Below are 23220 nucleotides of genomic sequence, written 5' to 3'. Positions count from 1 at the left end.
TTTCTTTTCTGTTTCATCTAGGTGACATTTGTTATGTGACTTCCCTTGTTCATTTGTCGGTGAGGGGGACTTTGCGAGGAGATCTAAGTGAGTGAGGGAGATGTCTTGCTCCTCACTAACACTGCAAAGACAGATTTGCTGCTTGGCCTGATGGAACACAATTATCTTGTTTGGCAGCTTGAACAGAAGCACGACTTGAGCTCCATTACACCAAAGTATTGCAGCCATGTAATTCTTTCATCATAACAGCAGACATCTACATAGTGAAAGTGAGGCTTTTCACACAACAGAGGATCTTGGCAAGCAGTGCACAACCTGCCAGCGCTGAGTCAAAACCACATAACCCAAAATTAAAGACGTACCCATAAGGAATCAGTTAATGAGCTGATGATTATGCAGAGATTTGGATAATGCATTTGATGAGCTGGCCTGCTGTTCTGTATGATAGACTGTCTGTCATAAGACAGATCATCAAACTTTCAAGTTCCCTGAGGTGTTTACAAAATGCCAGAAGTGCAAAACACTCTGGAGCAAGTTTTTCTTGATGTTTTACAAGGCGCCAAATACTCGGGTAATCCCTGCTGAGGAGCTGTGACGGGGATTCAAACTGGGTGCCATCTGCCAGCTGAGAGCCGTAAGGGACTGGATGAGAATTATTGGGATGAGGGTGGGGGGGCTGAACCTAAGACCTCACTTTCTAAAAGAGCAAGCCTCACCCCATGGATAGAAATGTCTTCTTTTAACCCTGCTCTTGATTTGTCAAAATGTGATATAATAAATAAATATATGTAAATATAATAATGTTAAATTGGTACATTTATAAATCATATAACCCAGTTTAAATCTTAATATCTTAACGGAACTTCTAATGTGTGCGATTAGTGTACACTTCCCCTAATTTTACTCCTCAAATACTGTTTACAGGTGTTTGGGGAGTACGACTGCGTATGTGAACAAAGTTATGAACTCTTTTGTGGCCTTTTGGTTGGGGCTGAGGACCACAAGACTGTATGGAGTAAGTAAGATGAAAGTATTCCAGACCTGTGAAGCCTGTTCCTCGTCTTTGCTTGAGGCTCGCGGCGCCCACCAGGATTTGTCCTGGTGCTCCTGATAGCCAATGTGACTGGACCTGTACCTGGAACTGATTGGGCAGTGTCAAGGTGCTGTAGCTGTTAACAAAACAAAACTGTCATCACAAACAAAGCATTATTTATTTACATTTAATAATCAGAGCATTCACAAAATCAGCATAGGGAGACATGTAGCAACAGTTGTTTATGGCTTGCAGCTCTCTCTCTCTCTCTCTCTCTCTCTATGACTGGCCCTTCACTTCCTTGTCATTTCCTTCTGCGGGCTGCTGATGGGGGAAATGGAATTAGGGCTGAAAGCTCTATTTACAACCCAGAGAATCAAGCAGGTCAAGGAACCAAACTAATTGACATGTTTACATCTGTCTGCCTATCAATCTCCTCTGCCAGAGATCCATCAAATATGTGTCAGTCCCAATCTGGGATCCCGTTCTGGCAAGTTTTGGCACAAATTAAGCCCTGTACTTATGTAGCTATTTTGCAAAAGAGGGCTGAAATAAAATATAAATTCAGAGCATCCTCTGGTCCCTCCAAAAATTTAGACTGCCCCTACTTTTAGCCAAAAAAATAATCTCAGTACCATCCCCTACAAGTCTGGGCAGGCAAACTCCTTCACTGGACCCATCCCTTTGTAACAGCTGCATCTCTCCTCAGCTTCCATCCATAAAGGTGTTTAAAAAGATCATAGTTTACTTGGGCGTCTCTAAGTCATTAGCACACAATCAATATGACACAGACAGTCAAGTAAATAACAAGAAAAGTCCATTAAAGGGATGAGTCACACGCCGCGGTGCTTCATTAACAGGGTTTAATGCCCAGTGTCATCCGGTGAACATAACAAATGTGTAAATATGCATCACATCAAGCAATTGGCCCTTCTTACCAGCTCCTGCACAGCTGTTGGTCCTCTGCTGTGGGGCTCAAGAGAAGCCCTCAACCCACCGGAGGAGGAGTCCAATCTATCAAGGCAATCTCCAGTAATTATAAGTATGGTCCACAGGCAATGGAGTACCAGTACTTGCTTGACAGCAAGAGAGATATTCATTTGCTAATAATACCCTATTTAGTTTCCTGTGCACACGCTCACAGAAATGCATGTTTTCTCACAGTAGACCGTTCTCTTATTAGAGCTTTCAAAAAGCTGAAGCAAAACATCATCTCCTCTGCCATGCAAACATTTGAGTTTTTCATTTAGTATTTAGTATTTCATACATTAATTAATGCATCAGCAACAGCCACAGGTATTCATTGTTGTTGTTGTGTGGCACAAGACACAGAATGGGTGAGGGAATTGGACAGAATTGTGTGCTTGTTTAAAGATAACATTTACAAATGTTTTTGAGGGGTCTGGAGAATTCCCTGGAGGTACAGAGCAGCATTCCTCTCGTGTTTTAATCTCCAATTGCAAAATGTAACCTATTCGACTGTTTTGCAGGTAATGCGTTGATGTGTTTGAGGCTACATTTGCTTTCTATCGATCAAATCACTCAATGTTAAACTTTCCACACACACACATGCATTTAAACTTTATATTTTCTCCAGAATACGTTATTTCCCTGTGTGTAACAGAGAGACTGTGAAGAAAGTATGAAGGAAATTATTTGGACAGGAGCTTCCCGCTGCATCATATTCAACAGGTTGCCACCATGATGGACCACTTGATGAAAACAACACTGAGTAAAGCCCCTCCAGAGCATTCAAATCATCATAAAACTTTAGATGTCTTGATTAAGACATACTTGAGAAAAAGCACTCAATGCTATCTGAAATGACAAGTTAATTAAAAAAAACAGCAGGGTGACTCAAAGGCCGCCACATCCCAATCAAGGCAGCGCTAAATGGTGAAGGATGTGTTTCATTGTAAAGGTTAGGATTTTAATAGTGTGACACTATCATTCATGAATGCACCATGCAGCCTTTCACGAGCCTGTTTCAGGCTGTACTGTAAAGTGCACACAAAGGCAATGTTATCAAAACAAAAGCTCATGAAGGCCTTGTGCACAGCTCTGAATGGAGCAGCCAATAGCTGTGATTAATTTGGCTCTCTTCATTATTAGAGTGAATGTGTGGCAGTGCAGGTGCCTGAGACTCTTTCGGTCTCGTCTGTGATTAGTTGAACAAGAGGAAGATTAGAGCCGAGGTGCATTATGAAAAATCCTGTTATAGTTTCTATGAGTGAAAGGAATTAATCACAGGATGTCTGAATTCCTGCATGAATCACTCTCATTCTGCTTGGAACATATGAGGTATCTGTGGATCTTTGACATCTGTGAAGCTGTTAACGGATGTCATAGACAACCATCTTTACCTCGCGTCTTATATCAGTCCCATTTAACTCTCAGTATGTTTACGCAGGGAATGGTTTTGTTTGGAGGTATGAGGTCTTGGAGGTTTTGAAGGTGCAGAACCAAAGAGAGGTAATGCAACAACTACATTTTATAACAGGTTTCAAACATCTAATGTGGTTTGGAGGTTTCAGGAAATTATCCAAAAACAAAATGTGACTTAAAATTCACACGCCGAGTAAAAAAAAAAAAAAAATGATGCATGTCTAAAGGTCATTTAAACGGTTTCATTACTTCCAAGTATTAGCATGCATCATAATATGACTGAATGTTTTCCTCAGCTTGGTGTTTGGCACTAGAGCAGCTCATTACTGAACTGAGGCAAGGTTTCAAGCAAGATAATGTTAATGTCTAAAAAATATTAAGTGGTTGGTTGACTCATCAGTGAAAGTATCCAAAACTGCAGTCACGGTACACAGAGTGAAATGTCAAATTATCTTTTTGGTTGAGTCATTTCCAAAGCAGACTATATGGCTTACGTTCAGTTAAAAATGTTTAAGACAGTATCTTTTTGTGAGGTAGTGTAGTGGGTCTTAATTAGTTACTAGGATAGAAAAAGAAAAAAAATGTATGATGATGACCTCGAAACTCTTAAAACATTTGCAGAATACATTCCAGCTGTGATATAGAAAGCTGACTTTACTTCAGTATCCAGAATCATTTCAGATTCAAGTGTTTACACCGAAACGAAGCAGAAGCCTCGGAAACAGTTAAGCGCAATCATCGATCTTGTTTTAAAAACAGCCACTGTACAAGATCCATTGCCGAGCAGTGAGACAAACAAGGAAAGAGATTCACTCTGATCAATTAACTGCTTATGAAAGACACTTTAGCATTTCAAAGCTTTTTGAGAAGCTTTTTGCCACAAGGGCTTTTCACAGGACTCAGCCCTTATACTTCATCATCGGCCCTTTTGGTCAGATGAAAGCAAGATGAGACAAGCAAGGACCCTGTGCATTTCACCCCAGATAAAACACAAAGGCATGTAGCTTTGATGTATGTACTTGTACCATCATTTGCATCCTTAAGTGTTTCTGATTTACATTCATGATTGCACGCGTATGGAATGCGGTGTTTCCATCCATAATGGACTTAAAGCAACTAGGGTGCAACTGCTGGGCAGCTGTGCCCATACGCAAGCAAAGCAGATGTTTTTTCCAGTGGCTGAAATTGACATGTCTGTAGAACTGATGATAATGCCCTGTACTAATGAACATATAATTGTCTAAATTAAATTAGCTCTGTTGCAAAGATGAAAGGCACTGATAATCAGATCGGACTGAAACACAACTGTGTTTCGCTCCTTCCCTGCAGTGGTGGTTTCAGCAATAAGGTCAGACCTAACTTTAACGTTTTTTTCTTTAAAGGAGCTATTTGTATATTTTGCTATTGGTATATTTTGCTATTGGTACATAGCCAAGCTAAGCTTTAACAGCTGTTTACTTACCAGTCTTGCCAAGAGCTTCAGCCATCATTGCATTCACAAGACAAGAGGTCATAAAACACCCTCTGAGAGGTGCTACTTCTTCAGTGCAGACTGGATGGCACAGTGACTCAGTATCTAAAAGTGACAACGCTTACCGACCGGCCCTGGGATAGCTGGTTAGCTTGTTTACTTCAGTAGAAGAAAAGAGACAGAAATAGATGCAAGACAAGAGGGTTGCTCTCCACCGCTGGAGACAGCTCTTGGCAAGTAAAGGAATGAAGTTTGATGCTTCACGTTTCTTCAAGACTGGTAAGAAAATAGCTGTTAATGCTAATGTTGGCAATGTAGCAATAGCCAAACAGCTCCTCTAAGATAGTAAAGATGTGAACAACAAACTGTGCCGGCATCCTCAAAACTGGAGATATTAAAAGTCACTATGGATACTATGGATTAGTCAACTTACTGTTGTCGACATGTCAGAAACTGGTTCAAAATGTCCATCACATTTTCCCAGAGTTGAAAATACATTTCTTGTCCAACTGATGGTCTAAACCAAAAGACATCCTGCATATTGAAGGAAAAGCAGCAAATCCTCACATCCGATAAGCTGGAACCAGTGAATGTTTGGTATTTTAGATTGGAAAATAACTATCATTACCACTACTACTACTTCCACTACTGATGATGATACACTTTTTCCCCAATTAAAAATATCACGTAATTGATTACGAAAATAGTTACAACATAGTTGATGCATAGGCTAAGAAAAGGCTTAAAAACTTAAAATGTTATCTTTATTTTCAGACAGGGAAACCAACAAAATGCAGGATACATGTTACCAAATGTCCAAATAGCCACAACAATTTCGTGTGCCCTAGGTAGAATAACAGTAGTCTCACATATTAAACTCACCGAGTATAAATGTCCTGTCTGAACCAAGGTCAATGAAATTATTGCTTTAAAGAAAAGGAAAAAAACACATTAAAAAGACTATTGTTTGGGGAAGTCATTAAAAGGCTTGCGCTCTCTTTTCCTTTACGTACATGCAGTCACATTCACAAACACGTCACATATGCCATCTTACAGTCATACTGGTGAATTTTAATGAGATTAATTCAAAGGGAACATCAAAAACTAGATTTAAAAAAATAGTCTCTCATTTGTCATGATCTACCGAACATCCACAAAAATTTTCCCCACACTAGGAAGAACAGAGTTCTTGTAAAAGGGGCTGAACCTCTCCCCTCGCCCTGCACCTCTCACACTCCCTCAGCTCAGCACAGGAAGTCACGTACAGATTAACCCCCTCCCTACATATAGGCAAGGCCCCACCTTGAAAAAGATCAAAAGCTCCCCCCGTCATTCTCTGCCAGAGATGGACATCAGCTCTCCTGCTTGTCTTTAACCAAAAGGACTGTGTGCTGCCCTCCACTGGAGGCCATCATTACTGCACGGTTCTCCAGCTGTTTGCCTGTCATCTTCACGGGGCTCCACTCGTCGTCCTCCTCTCCCGTGCCAAGCTGCATGTTGGTGCCCATGCCCCAGGCATACACAGATCCTGGAAGCAAAGCCAACAGTAAGAGGAGTGAGCATCCTTTTTTGTTTACCCACATAGCTCAAATATTGCACAAATACAGCTGACAAACAGCTGGAAAAATCCAATTCATATCAGCTAGCAGTACAGAGAATTTGCAGTAATAAAGGATATTTGCTTTACATCGAACTATACTTGAAACGGATGTTTGTTTTCCTGACAAAGAACAGCTTGCTATCAAGTGATTAATGATGGGCCTATGTAAATAACAAAGGCAGAAGAAGCAAGCTAATATTTTACTGTTGTAAAACCTGTCAGAGAGTAGTTCATTGGAAATGGTTGTGTGTAGAAAAAGTGTGACTGACACAAGAGGCTGTTTGTCTGTGCTGTATTTTGCTGTACTGAAAGAATGGTGACCGTTTCCTCACCTGAACTGTAGAAATGACAAATCTAATTTTTAAAGTATGAGGACTTGTTGCAGTTCGCCACCTTAAAAGCAAGCAGTAAACACTCACACAGACTCAGAAATCAGTCACTCAGCTCCCTGCTGCACTTGCTTTGTTTCTCACCTTCTCTGGTGACAGCGTAGCTGACTGATGCCCCACATGTCACACCACTAGCCAGCTCCATCCCCATCACAGGTGTGGGCTCACTCTTCTCTTCAGCCCCTTGGCCAAGACCAAGACGACCATACTCTGCTCTGCCCAGGCTATATACCTGTCCTGAGAGATGAGGAAGAGAGAATCATTTCAACAATGTCCAATTTTTACTTGAGTTTTTATATAATTTTGAAACTTTCAACATGAAAGGCATATAATGCCTGATGTTTTGTTTGTATATTGCCTTTTTTCCAACCATTCTGTTTGGGTTATATTGTTGAATCACAAACTAGGATTACCGCCTCATGGTTCTATGCCTCTGCCAACCAGCCAAGTTGCAGGAAATATAGTTACTGCATTAATTAGTGGCCATTTATTAATGGCCAGAAGAGTATGAATTAATGAGTTATGGCCGAAAACAAAAGTTTTGTGAGGTCACAGTGACCTTGAACACCAAATTGTAATCAGTTCATCCTTAAGTCCAAGTGAATGTCTGTGCTAAATTTGAAAACATTGTGGCATTACTGAGATATCATGTTCATGAGAATGGGACGGACAGACCGACAACCCAAAAACATAATGTCTGGAGCCCAGGCTGTTACCAGCGCCTCTGCTGAGACTCGTGTCAGTGCTAGAACATGACTTCTAACATCAGTTGTGTATTACTTGTGTACTTAAAACTCGTAAGTTGTAATAGATACTTATCAGTCTTTGTAATTCTTTCCAGACAGATTTTAAGTGTCAGTCAATAAATGTCTGAGTCAAATATGGTCAGTTAATTGCATTTTACCTTCAGCATCAAGGCAAAGAGTGTGATGTTGTCCTCCAGAGAAGTCAACCCAAGACGTGGTAGAGTTCTTGAAGCACGTCAGTTTTACTGGGACAAAACACATCTTGGTGCTTTTAGTGCCTAGTCAGTCGAATAAAAAAAAGGTGTAAGGACACACACAATAAACACATAATGTCTGATGCAATAGAGTGTGAGCAACTGACTTCTAGCTAACCATAAAGTCAGGTTAGATAGCACTATAGTTAAAGTTGCATCAATTCACATTATCAAATGACTACACACTGACGTGCCATACTGACCCAACTGGTGATAGTTGGAGAGGCCAAATCCATACACATGTCCCTCTTTTGATACAGCAAAAGTGAAGTACGCCCCACAGAAGGCATCAGTGAAGTGAACTTTCCCTTTGACTTTTACTATCTGTGGTACCAGCAGCCGGCCTGAAATCACAGGACAGAAATCACAGTAAATAAGAACACCACCATAACATACATAACACACAAGGAAAGAAAACATCTATGGTCAATGACAAATCATAGAGTAATGTCAATGTAAAATCTTTCACGCTTTTATAAGCGGCTTATGATACTTACCAAGGCCTTTCCTGCCTCCTCTGTTTGAAAAATGCTCAGGCACTCTTCCCAGCTGCCCCTGTTCTGCTGTGCCTGATGTGTAAAGATTTCCCTTGACTGTTACCAGTACCAGGTGATCATTACCTATTAAAGAAACATTGTTAGAAGTTAATACGCAACGAACAAATAAAAGCATATGGCACAGAAGTGGACTATTTCTTACCTGATGCAATTTTCACAACAGGTTCTGTCATGGGGACTTTAACTGGAAGAGGAGATGTTTTCATGGGCTCAAGAAGACCTATGACACCATTGTTATCCTGGGGGAAAAAATGGTCCAGAATATTATGGGTTTAACCCAGAGATATGCAATGCTCATATTGAGTTATAAAAAATACAGGCTTTAATGTGACCATTCTGGTGTTTGCTGTAATGTTATGAGGATACATCATACTGGGAACATCGCTTCATCTACAGGGGACATTTGCAGTGCTACTGTATGTTTTTCCAAAAAATGTTATGATTTTCTTTTTTTTGGATTCTTCCATTAACAATAACAACCGAGCTGGGTCAAGCAGTACAGGACTTGCACATACTTGCAATGAACATACAACACCATTCAAAATACCTTTAATAGTGCATTAGTAGTAGTAGTAGTAGCAGTAGTTGAGTAGTGCATTAATGCAAGATTGCAAACAGGAAAATCAGACTATGGTATTAATAAATGCAATTTAGTCTGTGTAATCATTTTTTGTATTCACTACTTGTGTCAATGTCAATATTACAGTATTTCCTAGTACTGTAATACCCACATAAAAACATTGTTTGAAGAATTTTTCAAAGCAGAGGTTACAGAGTTTCACACAGAGTCAATTTTATCACCCTCAAAAAATCAAGAGGGAATGTCGAAGGTAGGCAGAGGTAATAGAGATGTAATTGCCAGTGTGCCGCTGAGTATAATAATGAAACTCCGATGAGTTATCTCACAGGAGGAGTGATAAGTGCTGAGAGAGGAAAACAGTGAGGACTGGCTTTAGGTCGTCGAACTATGGCTGAATTGCTTCACTTTTCTCTTTCATGAGTTAAAATGTGAAGTCCTATTTTTCCCCAAGCCCATAGCATGCTGCATTTGGGGAGGTCTGAGCTACAGGGTATAAAAAGGTGTGTAGGATTATGAAAATAAACTGATGTGTAATAGACAAGAAGATATATTACATATAGACACATACATCATATACATATATAAACACACACACACACACACACATTTCAGATTAATTGGATTAATTCGACATGCATCAACATGAAATATCTTTTTTTTGTTATTGGAGTATTGCACCAGGATATGGTGGCAGGGGAGGAGCTGCATTTACCACCTTGATTAATGAAGATATTTCAAACACTATGTTGGGTAAAAAACTGGATCAAGAGTTTATACTGCAGTAGGAGATGTGTAGCTGACCAAGAAATTGTTATATTCAAGTATAACAACCAATAGAACAGAAAAGATTTCCAAGGATTTTTCTATACTAAGATTTGGGGGAGCAAGATAATTTGGGGGTGGCATTAGCAAGGCATGCAATTTGTTTGATAATTGAGGAGGGGGCAGAGAGAGCCTGGAGTACTTGAATGATGGTGAGATGCCTAGAAGAGATGTTATTACAGGAAATGAATCTGCTCTTGCGCTCACATTAAGAGGAATGAAAGTTAATTGGAATCAAAGTGATACAACTCATTTACTGTTCACCATAATGATCAAGGATATTTTTCCAATTGCTCTGTGAGAAAAGGGAGGGTGGACAGATTAACTAGTCATGACAATAAAAGAATTGATGAAGTGAAAAGGTGGATAATATGTGAGGATTCAAGTAGTCAGTGGTGATAAAAGCTTGATGTTAGAAAAAAATATGAAATTGAGGATAAAATGATTGAGCTGGAAAAAGCTGAAAAGCTAATTTATTTTTTGTATTTGTAAGACTGTTTAAGGCTTCCCAGCTCCTGCTGTGCAGGCTGAGGTGGGAGGGTTGGAATTAGAAATCAAAGAGAACCAGCAAAGTGCTAAACATTAAGTTAGGCTGCACTGTTATTATGAGCTGGAGAGAAAGAGTGAAACATTTTGATTGGTTTATTGCAAACAGTAATAATAATAATAAAAATGATGATGATAATGAGGAGGAGAAGGAGCTACTGGTTAATTATACATCCAAATGTCTGCAAGCTTGTTGATGTTGTACTGAGTAGAGATGGACAAGCCCTGGACTGGAAAGGATTAATATGTTCAGACTCAAGTTCACAACAGTCAGCAGGTTATTCTGTGTAATTTTCTGGGGTTCCAGTCAAGAGTAATTCTGCTTTCATTTCAGCTTTTAAGTAAATATTTATATAGGGCCTATCCCAAATGGGGCTGAAAGGAAATAAGATACTGATACCACTGACATAGAACAAATAATAATAATAAAAAAAAAAGAAAAAAAGAAAAAAGAATCACAAGGATTAATCTAGAGGAAGGTAAGAGGCAGAGGTGCAGATATTTAAATTAATTAAACATGCAGAAAAGCTGGGACAGGAAAAAAAGTGATGATGTCACTGTTACAAGAAAATGCACCTGAACAATATACTGCAGATTATAAATCCTCATTCATCGAGTCAGTTGAGTATAACTGAAGTTGGTCACTTGACTCTATCAAAAGCCAGAAAGACAATATTGGAGACTGCTGTATTTAGGTCATGCATAATACATGATGGTATGGTGCTTGGTTTTTAAAATTGTCAGCTCACTCCTTTTTAAACATGGGATATGAGATAATTTAAATACATTATATAGAGTATGTCAATTGTCATGATTCAGAAAATGCTGCAAAATAGAGACATACCTCAAAGAATAGTGAATTATTCTGACCAGCTGTGTGCCAGCTGATAAGTGCTTTGTATCTATCCTGAAGGAAAATGTATTTTGAAAAGACTGGCCTCAAACTGCACATACTGAGCGTCTGTGACGGTCAGGCATATGTGCAAGGTCAACATTAGTACTGGTGCTCCTAAGTTTTGTGGGTAGAGGAAGCTACAAAACGTTATAAAAATAGTAGTTAAATGGTTGTAGGAAAAATCTTGCTCACACACAAACATACACACTTCCAAACACAGGCCACTGTGGCTGAAAACACCAGGTAACTAACCCTGAAGGAGCCCCAGATGTACACAGTTCCATCCTCTGTGAGTGCAGCTGTGTGGCTGTCCCCTGCTGACACCTGGACCACCTTCTCCTCCAGTGTTACCTTTGCTGGAACCATCTCAGACCCCTCCTCTGTTGTGTCCCGACCAAGGGCCCCTTCATCATTACAGCCAAATGTATAGACCTTGGAGGGAACAAAAACCAAATCACTTAATCTAAATTAAAACCCTTGGTTAAATTATTAGAAGGAAATTAGACATGCAATTTTTTAAAAGAAATAAGACATATTCACTTACATGGCCAGTGTCGCTGAGGCACACAGTATGCATGCCTCCAGCTATCACTTGCACAATTTTCTCTGGCAAGGAAACAAGGGCTGGCTTCTTCCTCTCAATGATGTCCTCACCTAAACCCAACTGTCCAACATCACCCTGGCCCAAAACAAGAACCTGACCCGCTTCCTTGGAATGACTCCTGTGTGAAACTGGCACATACACACACACATTATTGGTCTTACAAACTTGACTGTAGCATAAATGAAAAATAAAAAAATACAGTCCCGGTGCATGAGGCAGCTTGTTGAAGCTGTGATGGTGCAGTGCAACATTTTTATAGCCACATGTTTTCCTAACATACATAAACATACAAAAAAACATTGTTTTGTTATCCATGAGCAGAGACATTGATCCAGTCAAGCCTTTTTCAACCCCCTTTTTACAAAAGGCCATTAACTTACCTTTCACTTTCTTGGAGTCTTTATCATCCTCCACAATAGCCTCAGACTTCCTCTTGATGGCAGTCTTTTTAGCAGGCATGACAGCAACTCTTCAGGAAAAGCTTTGGGATAAGAGGAGACTCGTGTAAGATTTTAAGAACCTACCACGGGTTAAAGTCACTGAATTGCACAGCTGGTGGTGCTAAATGCAACAAAAGTCTAAAAAATACAACAGAATTGTATCAGAACCCCTATGGCCCAATCTAAGCAAACACTATGTGTGGGGAGCTTTGTCTTTTCCTCAAAGGCCAGTGGACAAAGACACATGATAGATTGGATGGATATTGAACATAAAATATTTAATATGGTCTACGTTCTATGTACATAGGTTAACATTCTGAGAAAACCATAGCATAGTTTCAAACAATAATGTATGTTGCCAGCTGAACAATATTACTGATGATCTGTAATGGCATCAAGCAAAAATGGCCTCTTTTCCTCTATTTAAAAATCACTGTAAATGGAATGTCCTTGGGTTTTAGACTGATGGCTGGACAAAACAAGCTCATGCTAATATAAAAATGTAACCTTCCTGCATACAACACTGAATATGAATAACAATGATGTGGGGCTTTATGTGCAAGGCATAACCATGTGGAGTAATACAGACCTTCTCATAAACGGACAAGCTTACAAGAAACCAAGTGGACCCACAGGCACAATCGGTCTTTATTTTGGTCATAGCATTGACCAGATCCTGTTAGGATTCAACAGCTGTCAGAGGCTCATTTCAATGGCTGGCAGTGTCAGGTTCCTTTACCCCACAGACAGTTGTGCTTCCTCTGCCACCATGCTGGCATGAACATGACCACTTCGGCTACAATCTACATTGGAACCACACTCAGCTTTCATGTTAGACACTAACTTTTCCCAAGGACATGTTTAGAGAGGGTTGTCAGTGCATTAACATTTAACTTAAGCGAACAGTGTAAAATAAGCAGCGTGATCTAACGTTGGCAGTTTTCCATGTGTCCTTGCTAACATTTTTACCTAACGTTAGCTGCAAACGGCTGCCCTTCAGTCTAATTCTTGACCATAAAAAAAGGTGACGCAGCCGGCTAATAAAAAATCTGAACGTAAGATACAAAAGTCACGTTTTAAACCCATAACCAATGTTAGTGGACTCGCATTTAAGTATAGCTAGTCTTCATAACACTGGCTAACTGTCTGCGAGCCAGCTAACTAGCGAGCGGAATTAGCATGACATTCGGAAATGAATGAACCACAATAACATAATTTATTGAATGAACTGCATATACATCGATTAAGTAGTGTTTATTATTATACGTCTTTCCCAGTTGGACAGTTTATGAGCTGATAATTTACCAACCTGTGATATGTAGAAGTCTGTAGTTTGCCTAGTAGTGAACGTGCGCAACTTGTTCCCGGTCTTGAGGCACGCACAACACGCGAGACGTCACTTTTTTTGGAACCTTAAAGAGACAGTAGCATTCAAACCTGTAGTCAGTGGTACTTATTTAATGGAGTGAAAGTACTAATAACCAGCGGTTGAAGAACTACTCAGTACTAATAATCAATGGTGAATGAAGTATGATCATTTACCAATGTAAATGCTTTAACTGTAATTACAAAGATTAATAGTACATGAAGATATTCAACTTTAAATTTCAGTAAAAACTGGAAAAATGGAGGTGTTCTAAATCTTTTGACCAGTAGTATATAAGATCATGATTTGAAAAGTAAGTTGGAGCTTCAGCTGTGAAATACATATAGTGAAGTCAAAACGACAATAATTACAGTATGTCTGAAATTTTGTGGAGTTAAAGTATAGTATAGCCTACAGTATTATTGACCTAATCAGGTAAAATACAAGTAGCCTTCCTTAGAGTCATACTTAAAACTAGTAATAAAAGTACTGATTATGCAGTAATGTTAATGCTTTTTAAAACACTGTTATGTAGTGCAATCTATAATCTTTATCTCTTATAATGTAGATCTCTATTGTCAACAATTATATTTTAAACTATAACTTATTTTGTATTTCAGAAGTTTGTATGTGCTATATTAAAACTTTAATCTGCAAAGTAATTAGTCACTATAGTTGTCAAATATATGTGGTAGAGTAAAAGTAAAAGAAGAGGAAAACAGAGACACTCGAGTTACGTACAATCACCCCAGACTGGCAAATTACAAACAAGAGTATACATGACATGGTGAACTGTGGCCAGCATATACCTGGATGTAATCCAATTGGTTCTAGTTTAGTTCAGTCACTATTTTGAGACTGTTTATTTCACTCCTTATATGTTATGCATGAATATTTTCCTATGCTAGGTCATTTATTTTTTGTATCATCACGCAGTATGAGTCTACATTCTAGTCCTGTTTTGCAATTGCAAATATATGTTGTCATAATTTGTCAATTTACTCTGCTGCTGAAAACTTAGTTACCTCCCATTATTGCCTCATCATAGGATTTCCATTTCACTGTTTGCAACATGTATTGCTGTACACCTCAGGGGTGTATATTTAGAATACCAAATGTATTCCAAGGTTCAGATAGACACTCTCTTTATTCATAATGCATCTAAAGCCATCTCCAGGGAAGGTTTGGCTCTTCACAATAATGGACAAAAAACAAAACAAAAAAAAAACAACTCACCTGCCACCAGGTGTCACTGCAGCCTCATATTTTCACTTTTTGGTTCCAATTTAAATTGTCCCTACAACATCAATAGGTAAGATGGATCTATTGATTTGAGCCAGGGACAGTCATTGCACATAAGATTCAAGGAATTGTAAGATTTTTAATTAGATCCAGATGTGACTATTTACAATTAAAAAGAAAACTGTCAGTCCATACAATTCCACATTCAATTAAAAATGAACTTAGTTTTACAGAAAAGGTACACTTTCATATTCCCATTCTTGTAGCATTTAATCATAAACTAATATTCTGTGCTTAAAAAAATAGCAACCTATAATACTTTTATATTTAAAATTTCTTTTCAAATGAAAGGAAGACAAGATATACACAAGCATCAGTTAAACCTATATCAACCTGTACACAGCATAGAGAACCCTGTAAGCTACTGGCCAGAAAACAATACAAGATAAATCACTTCTGCATTGTCAGAAGGTTCCAGCCAAAATTACTCCCTGTTGACCGTTTATACATTTTCTGATTTTTTGATAAATCCCTGATCTATACTCACAGCAACTTACATTTAACTCTTAGTATAGACACTACTAGCATGACCTTATTCAAAATGGCTACAGAATGCATTGCATGGTTGATCTTTAAAGGGAAGTACAAAAACTCATAAAAAAGTATAAATGAAGAGAGATTATCCAGAACCAGTGGCGCTGGATTCTGTGTTGGCTCATGCAGTGGATTGCAGAAATCAGTGATATGAAAACCAGCCTTCTATAGTCCTTTAGGCATTGGGTACGTTGGCACAAATAAAAACACCAACAGCCTCCTGACCTGCACCTTTTTTATACCTAGATTGATGCTTAAATGGCCACCTCACATCACAACCATAAATACAGGCAAGCCAAAAAAAAAAAAAAAAAAAAAAAAAAATGGCTCAAATAAAAGCTGTCACTACTCATGTGATCAAAATTACAATATAAAATATCTTGTGCATTACAGATTATTTTGTAATTATATCGCTCCAGGTTTCATTCTAAGGTATCACAATAGCAGTCTGTACACAATTAATATAAAACACATACAATATCCCAGAGATGTCCAGTCCTAAAACAGAATATCCCAGTCTTCATTCTCCAGCCTGCTCTCGCTGCTGCCGTTTGTCCCTATTATCTATTATTACTGTGTGGAGTATTATAAGTCATCATCATTATTATTACTATAATTATTGTATGTTATTAGATTAACAAGATGAATTAGCTTTTCCATATACAGTAAAGAAGAAAAAAGGCAACACAGAATGAGGCCGCATTAAAGGTTGTAACTAGATCCAAGTCCCTGAGGGGTACCACATAACAGCAGAGTGAGAATAAGCCCTGTAGGTCCTCTGCCACTTCTCCACTTCATTGGCACGTGGTTCCCCCTGTCGTCCAGGAGAAATACTGCATCTGGGGGCCTCACCCACCACCGCCTCAGTTAAGTGATAGCAATGTAGTGAGAGGGCGATGGAGGGCAAGCGAGAAGCATTCTTGTTTTGAGTCAGTTCCAGGCTTTTCCTGATGATCTGTACAGTACATTCGAGAAACATAAAGGGCCATCAGTCTGCATAGGGAGCAGCCTCTCGCCACAGAGATCTTAAGTGCTTCACTATCCATGAAGAAGGGGCGAGGGGGACGCAGACGCTAAGGCCGATGAAACCTAAATGAAACAAAACAAAGATCTCATGAGGCATTAACAGATGTTCAAGTTCTGTTTAAAGTTATAATCCTTTAGATTTTCAATGAAATCACACCCTTTTTGTAGCTTTTTATGGTGAGCATATTTGAGAAATAGCCATTCAATGTATAAACATTCTGTAATTACGTCTCATTATAGTAGTTTTCCTTGTTAGTGGCGCCGTCTGCCATCCCCATTCTGGATTTAAATTCCCTTCACATGCATGAGGGAATCGTTCACAAGAAACGATGCATGTGTGTAATCCAGTGTTATAGTATCACTATCAGCCTCACTAGAGCAGTATTATGTTACTGCTAATGCAAACTTTTCCCACTGATAATTCACATTAAAAGTGTTTAGCTGAAACACAGGGAGGACTTTATTGTGAAACAGTCACAGGAAACACGGTGTATTTGTTACTGAGGATAGGCCTGTAAATAGATACACCAGCTGTTCTTCTGTCGTATTTCTGTACTTAAGAGTAACAAGGTGTGTTTGCTGTAGTATGAAACTGCAGGTGTCACCAAATAAACCAGGACTGAAATCTGAAGGATATTAATGTCACGATCCCACTAATGAAGGTATACCTTGTGTAAATTCTGCTCTCTTCATGAACCTCCATTTCAGTGCTCTTATAATCGTTGAGCTCTTTCCGGATAGCCGCCTTGCCGAAACAACAGGAAAGAAATGGTCAGTTAAAAGTGATTTTAAAAAGGAACCATTGCACCGATGCTAATATGATGTGAAACACAATCTTTCACAGGGAAATGAATTGGGTGCATTAACTGAGTTTGTTTAGCAGTTGCTGGAGATGACACACTGAATGCATACCTTGTCAGCTGGAGTCAGCTTAGTCCACGGCTTGTCTGCTCTCCGATCATAGTCTTGGGCGTCTGTGACTTCCACGTACTCGTGGAACCGCAGGATTTTTCTCGCTTGTAGTTCTGCGACTGTGGGTCTTTGACTCAGCTACAATAAACAAAGTTTTTTTTGTGTGTTACTGTTTAATATCACGCAAATCCATGATTTGACACTTGGATGTCTGTTGTGGATGTGTTGCCTCACCTTCCTGGTCAGCCGCCGCTTGATCTCTCTAACCTCAGCTTGTCTGTCAGCCTGATTCTTGGCTGAAGAAAGAACAAGGGGGGAGAAAAAACAATCAGCAGAGCTTAATTTAACTCAGGTATGAAAGCCTGGTTTGATGTGCAGGAAAGGTAAAGTAAAAGCTGCTTCCAAAATTAGACATCTAAACTGTGATCCATGTTTCAAACAATCTTTTCAAGTGTCATTATTGTGTGTAAAAATCTGATTTTGTTATACATTGCAAAGAAATGGCTCAGGAATATTAAGATTTTGGCTATAATTACAAAAACAAGACAAGACAATCAGGCTGGACTAAGCTGAGCTGTGAGTTTTGTTTAAGTGTACGTCAAGGAGCAGTCAACACAGAATCTTTTTCACTGGTGGCATTATTAGGTTCAGTAATGGATAAAAAAAGGAATATTTGATACTGACGCTGAAGGATGTTTCTTTGCTCGAGCTCCTCGGCTGTGGGTCTCTGACTAAGTCGTCTGAAGAAAAAAGAAAATAAGAGCAGCACTATTTTTACACAGTTTCATCACTTTGTCATTCAGGCAATAAGTAGGACAAAGATCTGAGAGACGATCGCCTGAGTTCTTCAGGAAATGCACATTCACTCTCGTTGGTTTAAAGCATACAAAAGGCAATGGAAGATGCACAGAAGTACGACAATGCCTGTCTTTACCTTGTGAGCGCAGTGCCGATCTGTGTGCGGATGGCCTCCCACTGCTCCCTGCTCTGCCAGGTGAGGCCGGTCTGTCCTGGAGGCTGGTCGTCTCTGCTGCTCCTGTCCTGGGTGAACCTGTCCCTGTTTGGAGCACAGGGACGGCTGCTCAGCTTCAGAGCCAGAGTGTCCTTCCTCTTGACCCTGCTGGCCAGGGCGCCTGGATCAAAGCCAAGCAGAGAGATGTGGTCAGGTGCACAGGAGCACAAATCACTGCAAAAACTTTAAATAATGTTTTATTATTTTGATTAAATTTGGTCGTGCTTACTAGGTGGGGGTTCATCCTCCTCATCCTCATCTGTATCTTCATCTTTATGAAGCACAGGACCGTCTGAGTCGCTGTCTTCCTCGTGCATGTCATGCTCGTCTTCCTCATCCTCTTCCTCTTCTTCTCTTCTTCATCCTCCTCCTCATCGCTGCTATTTCCCCCTGGGATGACACAAACACCTGCATCCCCGACCAAGCACCGGCGACTCCGTGGCTCCAGCTCCGGCTGGGGGATCTCCCCATCGTACTCCTCCTCTTCTTCGTCATCTTCCTCCTCTTCCTCCTCCTCCTCCTCCTCCTCCTCTGAGTAGTCATCTTCAGATCTAATGGAAAGAGAAATTTTATATATACATAATCATTATGGATCCGTTTGTGTGTATTTATTTGAGCACTTTTGCACCTAAACAAGACACATTTTACATTAGTTTATCCAAATGAAAATTTATGGATCCAAACATCAAGATTAAATACTCAAGTCTAACCATAAGGTGTGTCGCACCCTCACTCTTCTAGCTACACCTGACTTGACCTGATTTTTTTTCCAGCCCTAAATGGCTTAAAAATGGATGTGGAGGTTACGTAAGGTCACATGCAAAGCTGGCTCATATGTAGGTAGAAACACTGCAGAAAGACATAATATTAAATCAATATTTCCCTCCTCTTCGTTCATTGAACTTGTTTTTGGTTGCACTGACTTGTGATTCTGTTTCGACAGAAGTTCTGCCATTATCTCGTGCAGAGAGACTCACAGTTTTAGTGGTTGGATGCTGACAGGCAGGGGGCGACTGCGATCTCCTTGGTACTCTGGAGGGGTTTCAAAGAGCAGAGTGTGTGCACGCTGTAACCCGTCTGGATGCGGCTGAGCCGGGCCGGGGCTGGACAGGGCTCGCTGGATCATGATATGCAGCGGGACAGGAGCCGGGCGCTGAGGAGATTCATTGGTCGGGCTTGGGGGGTCAAACAGCATGGGTATAGGTTGAGGCAGGGGGTGGGGGTAGGAATGCTGATGGTGGAGGTGGTGGGTGTGTATGTGTTGCCGGGGTGGAGAAGGTGGTATGTGAGTTGGCAGGGGAGGGGAGGGAGGAGGGGGAGGCAGCTGGAAGCCCACAGGGAGACTGCTGTGGTCCTCCAGAGAGAGCGGTGAGGGGTTGATGGGATGGCTCGAGGCAGAGGAGTCCTCCATATTGCGTTTGGTTACCGGGGTTGTCCTTTTCGGGGGCATCGGTGGAGAGGGCTTGGCTGGCATAAGACTGGCACCCCCGGTGGCTTGGCTGAAGTCACCTGCAAATGAAAAACTGTTCACTCATCCAATCATAAGGCAAAACAGTCTATCTAGTTTGCTGCTGTGACTTGAGTGCACATACATCAGCCGTACATGTAACCAACATGGCAGAATACACATGAGCGGATAGAAATACTTGGATTACATGTGTGACTGAGCATTATTGCGTACATACAGTGGGGTCACATCACATGACCGTGTGAACATGAATGCACACACTGCCCTAACAGACCAGTGTGCAGCATGTGCCCCAGGTCACAGAGACAAAGGAGATACATTCAGCCTACATGCTCTACACAGCCAGATTATAAACCTGCTGTCACATCTCGTTTATTAGCATATTTAAAGTGCAAAAAGCTCAAATGCAAACCCTCAAATTATTTGCATGCACATTTGTATATTTGCCATTAGATTCTTAAAACTCTGAAGAATGGCTTTAAAGCAGCATAAATGTTAAAAGCCATAGCCGTGCTCCTGAGACATAATAAGATATCAGTAGTGCCGGACTTGAAACATGCAGCAGACAAGACTGAACTGGATTACATCTTTCTCTCTAAATTAAGTCAAGCCCTTATGTTAGAACCCTTTAGCCCCACCACACATCCAACCATACATATCCACCCATCCATCCCAGTTGAGCAGGAGCTGAGTGGATTAGCGCTATAAAATTCACTTGATGCATTGCAGACCACAGCTGGAACCCGCCAAAGCCTCTTCCTCATTCACATGCCAAATAGTACAGCATTGAAAACACTCAACTGCTCTCTCACACAGAAGTTCTCTCTCAGATTCACAAAGCACCCAGCACACTCATTATCAGCTCATTATGTGCATGCGGCTCTTGTATACCACACCCAAAGAGAAGCAATCAAGGCCAGTCAACAAGATAAAGGCAGTGGGGGGAGGGGGGGGATATGTTGGCAGCTAAAAAGGACGCGACATGATGAAGAACGCAGACTCTGAAGGAGGACATTCCAGACATGGGCACCCCGGCCACAGAGATACCAGAGGGCATCTTTTTTACCTGAGCGCAGGCCTCCGGCCCGTCGGCACAGGTAGACGGGCAGGGACAGGTAGACATCATAGTCGCACTCTCGCTTCCAGCAGGACCAGTAGAGCGGAAGCTGAGCGTTCTCTCCCCCCTGCAGGGCGGAGACTAACAGGGAGGAGACGGAGGCCTTCAGCTGGTGTGTTTGATGAATGCAGGTACATGGTGTAGTGCATATGTTGGGGTACCATTAAGCTAAATGCTCTTCTTTCTGTCATTCATTCACAAAAATTCCAACCATACTCATAATTACTATTGTTCTTTCTCAAAGGATTGTGGAAAATACGCCCACATCTTTTCTTGTTGAGAGCTAGATGAGAAGATCAACATCACACTCATGCCTGTGTGTTAAATATGAACCAGGAGAAGGTTAGCTTAGCTAAGCCTAAAGATTGGAGGAAGGAGGAGGGAGCTAGCCTTCCTACAATACATACAAAACCAAAGTGTAAAAACATCAAACTGTGGTTTCATATTTAACAGACATGATATGAGTGGTATCAATTCTCTCATCTAACCCTCAGCAAGGAAGCAAATATATGAATTTCCCAAGTTGCTGGAATATTTCTTTAAAATATTTAGTATCTTTTACTTTATGGGACAGCTCCAGTAAACTGTCAACAACTTTATCACCAGGTTTTTGTTCTCTAAACTAGATTTCTGGTTGGCCTACTCTTAGTATTCAAATTTTGAGAAGCTGAAAATGCTGTTGGTTTCCAGGTGAGTCGCACTGTAATCCATTTCTATCCTCAAGTGACGACAAAAAGGAAATTTTATAATATTTCTTTCCCATTGACTAGCCACATGACTATCTGATGACATGACTGATAAACATCATAACTAAAATAAACCCTGCATGATACAATCATACGGAAGTGCACACACTTGTAAGGTACCAAAGTCATCAGATCTGCTGTTAAGATAAAAATTAATCTAAGCAGACAGCCGTGCCCGAGTGGGAATAAAGGAAAGATGAGACAAACCCCCAGTAAACAACAACAACCACTACTCTGCATCTGAGCAGCGGCCCACAGCCACAAGAGTCCCTGTTATCTTCAGAGTGTAAAACGCTGGAAAAGTGGCAGCTAAAATAGTCCAGGCGTAATAAGTAATTAGCTGGGGAAAAGCTGCTCAAGCTGTTCAGATAACATCATTACCAGGACGTGTGTGCTAGTGTGTGTTTGTGTTGTGTTGAAGGCTTCTCTTCGCCAACGGACTCATAAATGTACACACTTCATTCATCTATGAGGAAAACTACATGCTAAGTGAGCAGATATTTGAGTGTTCACATTGTGACCGTTGATGTAGGCTGCAAGTGATAACGTCCGCTTCCTCCATCACCGAGCAGCAGCAGCCACTACTCAGCAGAACTTACCCAGCATGGCGGCGTTGTTCCTGTTCACCGGCTTGGGTGGAGGCAGCGGGGGCTGCTTGGTGGCCTGAGAGGTGGAGGTCGGGGCTGCAGAAGACGGCTGAGTGGACACACCCGCAGAGGAGACGCACCGAACAGGTTTGGACGCCGCCGCCAAGGAGGCGGAGGGAGAGGAGTACTGGGTCGCGGGGTGGTTGGATGGGGTGCGCGGCGGACCCTCGCTGTCCGGGTCAGGGGCCGGGGTCACCAGCCATTTTGGAGGCATGACAGGCTGTTTAGGTGGCAGAGGTTCACGCAGGGTGTTCCGCAGGGCTTCCGGGTCAGGGATAAAATGGCTGTCTGACTCTATGAAAACACAGTATCATGAGGATATGTTATAAAGTAAAACTCCTTCCACATAAATAACTTTAAAACTACAGCCCTCCATTCCACTGAGACTGAGAAATTTAAACAAACTTTAAAATCAGTGTCCAGCTGTGGCACGCACACGATATTCTACATTTACAAAGTCTACTTCTATCTTTTCCATTATTGAATTAGCGACATCTCATTATGAAATACTTCCGTACATGGCTATAAATGTTTCAGCTCAGGGACTGAGCAGTGAGCCATTTTTTTGCTGCTTCACCACTCCAAGCGCTCTCTGTGATAGCACTTGTTTGAGAATTGCATTATCTAGGGATCAGCTGTGAAGATAAACAGAGTAGGCGGCTGCAATTACCACCACAAACCCACCTCCCTCTGCCCACCCCACCACACCCCCGAGCTGCTGCTGCTGCTGCTGCTGCTGCTGCTGCTGCTGCCACCCCATCCATCAAA

The 23220-nt window shown here is 40.9% G+C and overlaps 2 protein-coding genes across 2 annotated transcripts in view; both read right to left on the bottom strand.

Annotated features, from left to right (window-relative positions):
- Positions 1 to 5636: 5636 nt before the first annotated feature.
- Positions 5637 to 13734, bottom strand: rcc1 (regulator of chromosome condensation 1). The gene is made up of 10 exons (XM_023419874.2): positions 13632 to 13734; positions 12263 to 12363; positions 11823 to 12010; positions 11531 to 11710; positions 8578 to 8674; positions 8376 to 8498; positions 8082 to 8222; positions 7783 to 7902; positions 6963 to 7115; positions 5637 to 6417 (listed from the first exon to the last, which is right to left on the bottom strand). The coding sequence occupies exons 2-10, from the start codon at positions 12339 to 12341 to the stop codon at positions 6242 to 6244; spliced, it is 1257 nt and encodes a 418-aa protein (XP_023275642.1). The 5' UTR covers positions 12342 to 12363; positions 13632 to 13734; the 3' UTR covers positions 5637 to 6241.
- Positions 13735 to 15055: 1321 nt separating this feature from the next.
- Positions 15056 to 23220, bottom strand: part of phactr4b (phosphatase and actin regulator 4b) — a 14557-nt gene continuing 6392 nt past the window's right edge. Inside the window, 11 exon segments of the mRNA XM_023419769.2 lie at positions 15056 to 16613; positions 17219 to 17295; positions 17463 to 17600; positions 17697 to 17758; positions 18147 to 18202; positions 18397 to 18595; positions 18704 to 18821; positions 18824 to 19025; positions 19452 to 19983; positions 21009 to 21140; positions 22405 to 22746. Of these exon segments, the coding sequence (XP_023275537.2) occupies positions 16598 to 16613; positions 17219 to 17295; positions 17463 to 17600; positions 17697 to 17758; positions 18147 to 18202; positions 18397 to 18595; positions 18704 to 18821; positions 18824 to 19025; positions 19452 to 19983; positions 21009 to 21140; positions 22405 to 22746 (1874 nt within the window). The 3' untranslated portion in view covers positions 15056 to 16597.

The sequence above is a fragment of the Seriola lalandi genome, unplaced genomic scaffold, assembly GCF_002814215.2.
Source record: "Seriola lalandi dorsalis isolate HSWRI2012SDOR001 ecotype SW California unplaced genomic scaffold, Sedor1 jcf7180002054609, whole genome shotgun sequence".
Classification (NCBI taxonomy): domain Eukaryota; kingdom Metazoa; phylum Chordata; class Actinopteri; order Carangiformes; family Carangidae; genus Seriola; species Seriola lalandi.
Note: the sequence above shows the minus strand (reverse complement) of the source record. Positions and strands in the feature narration are given on the sequence as shown.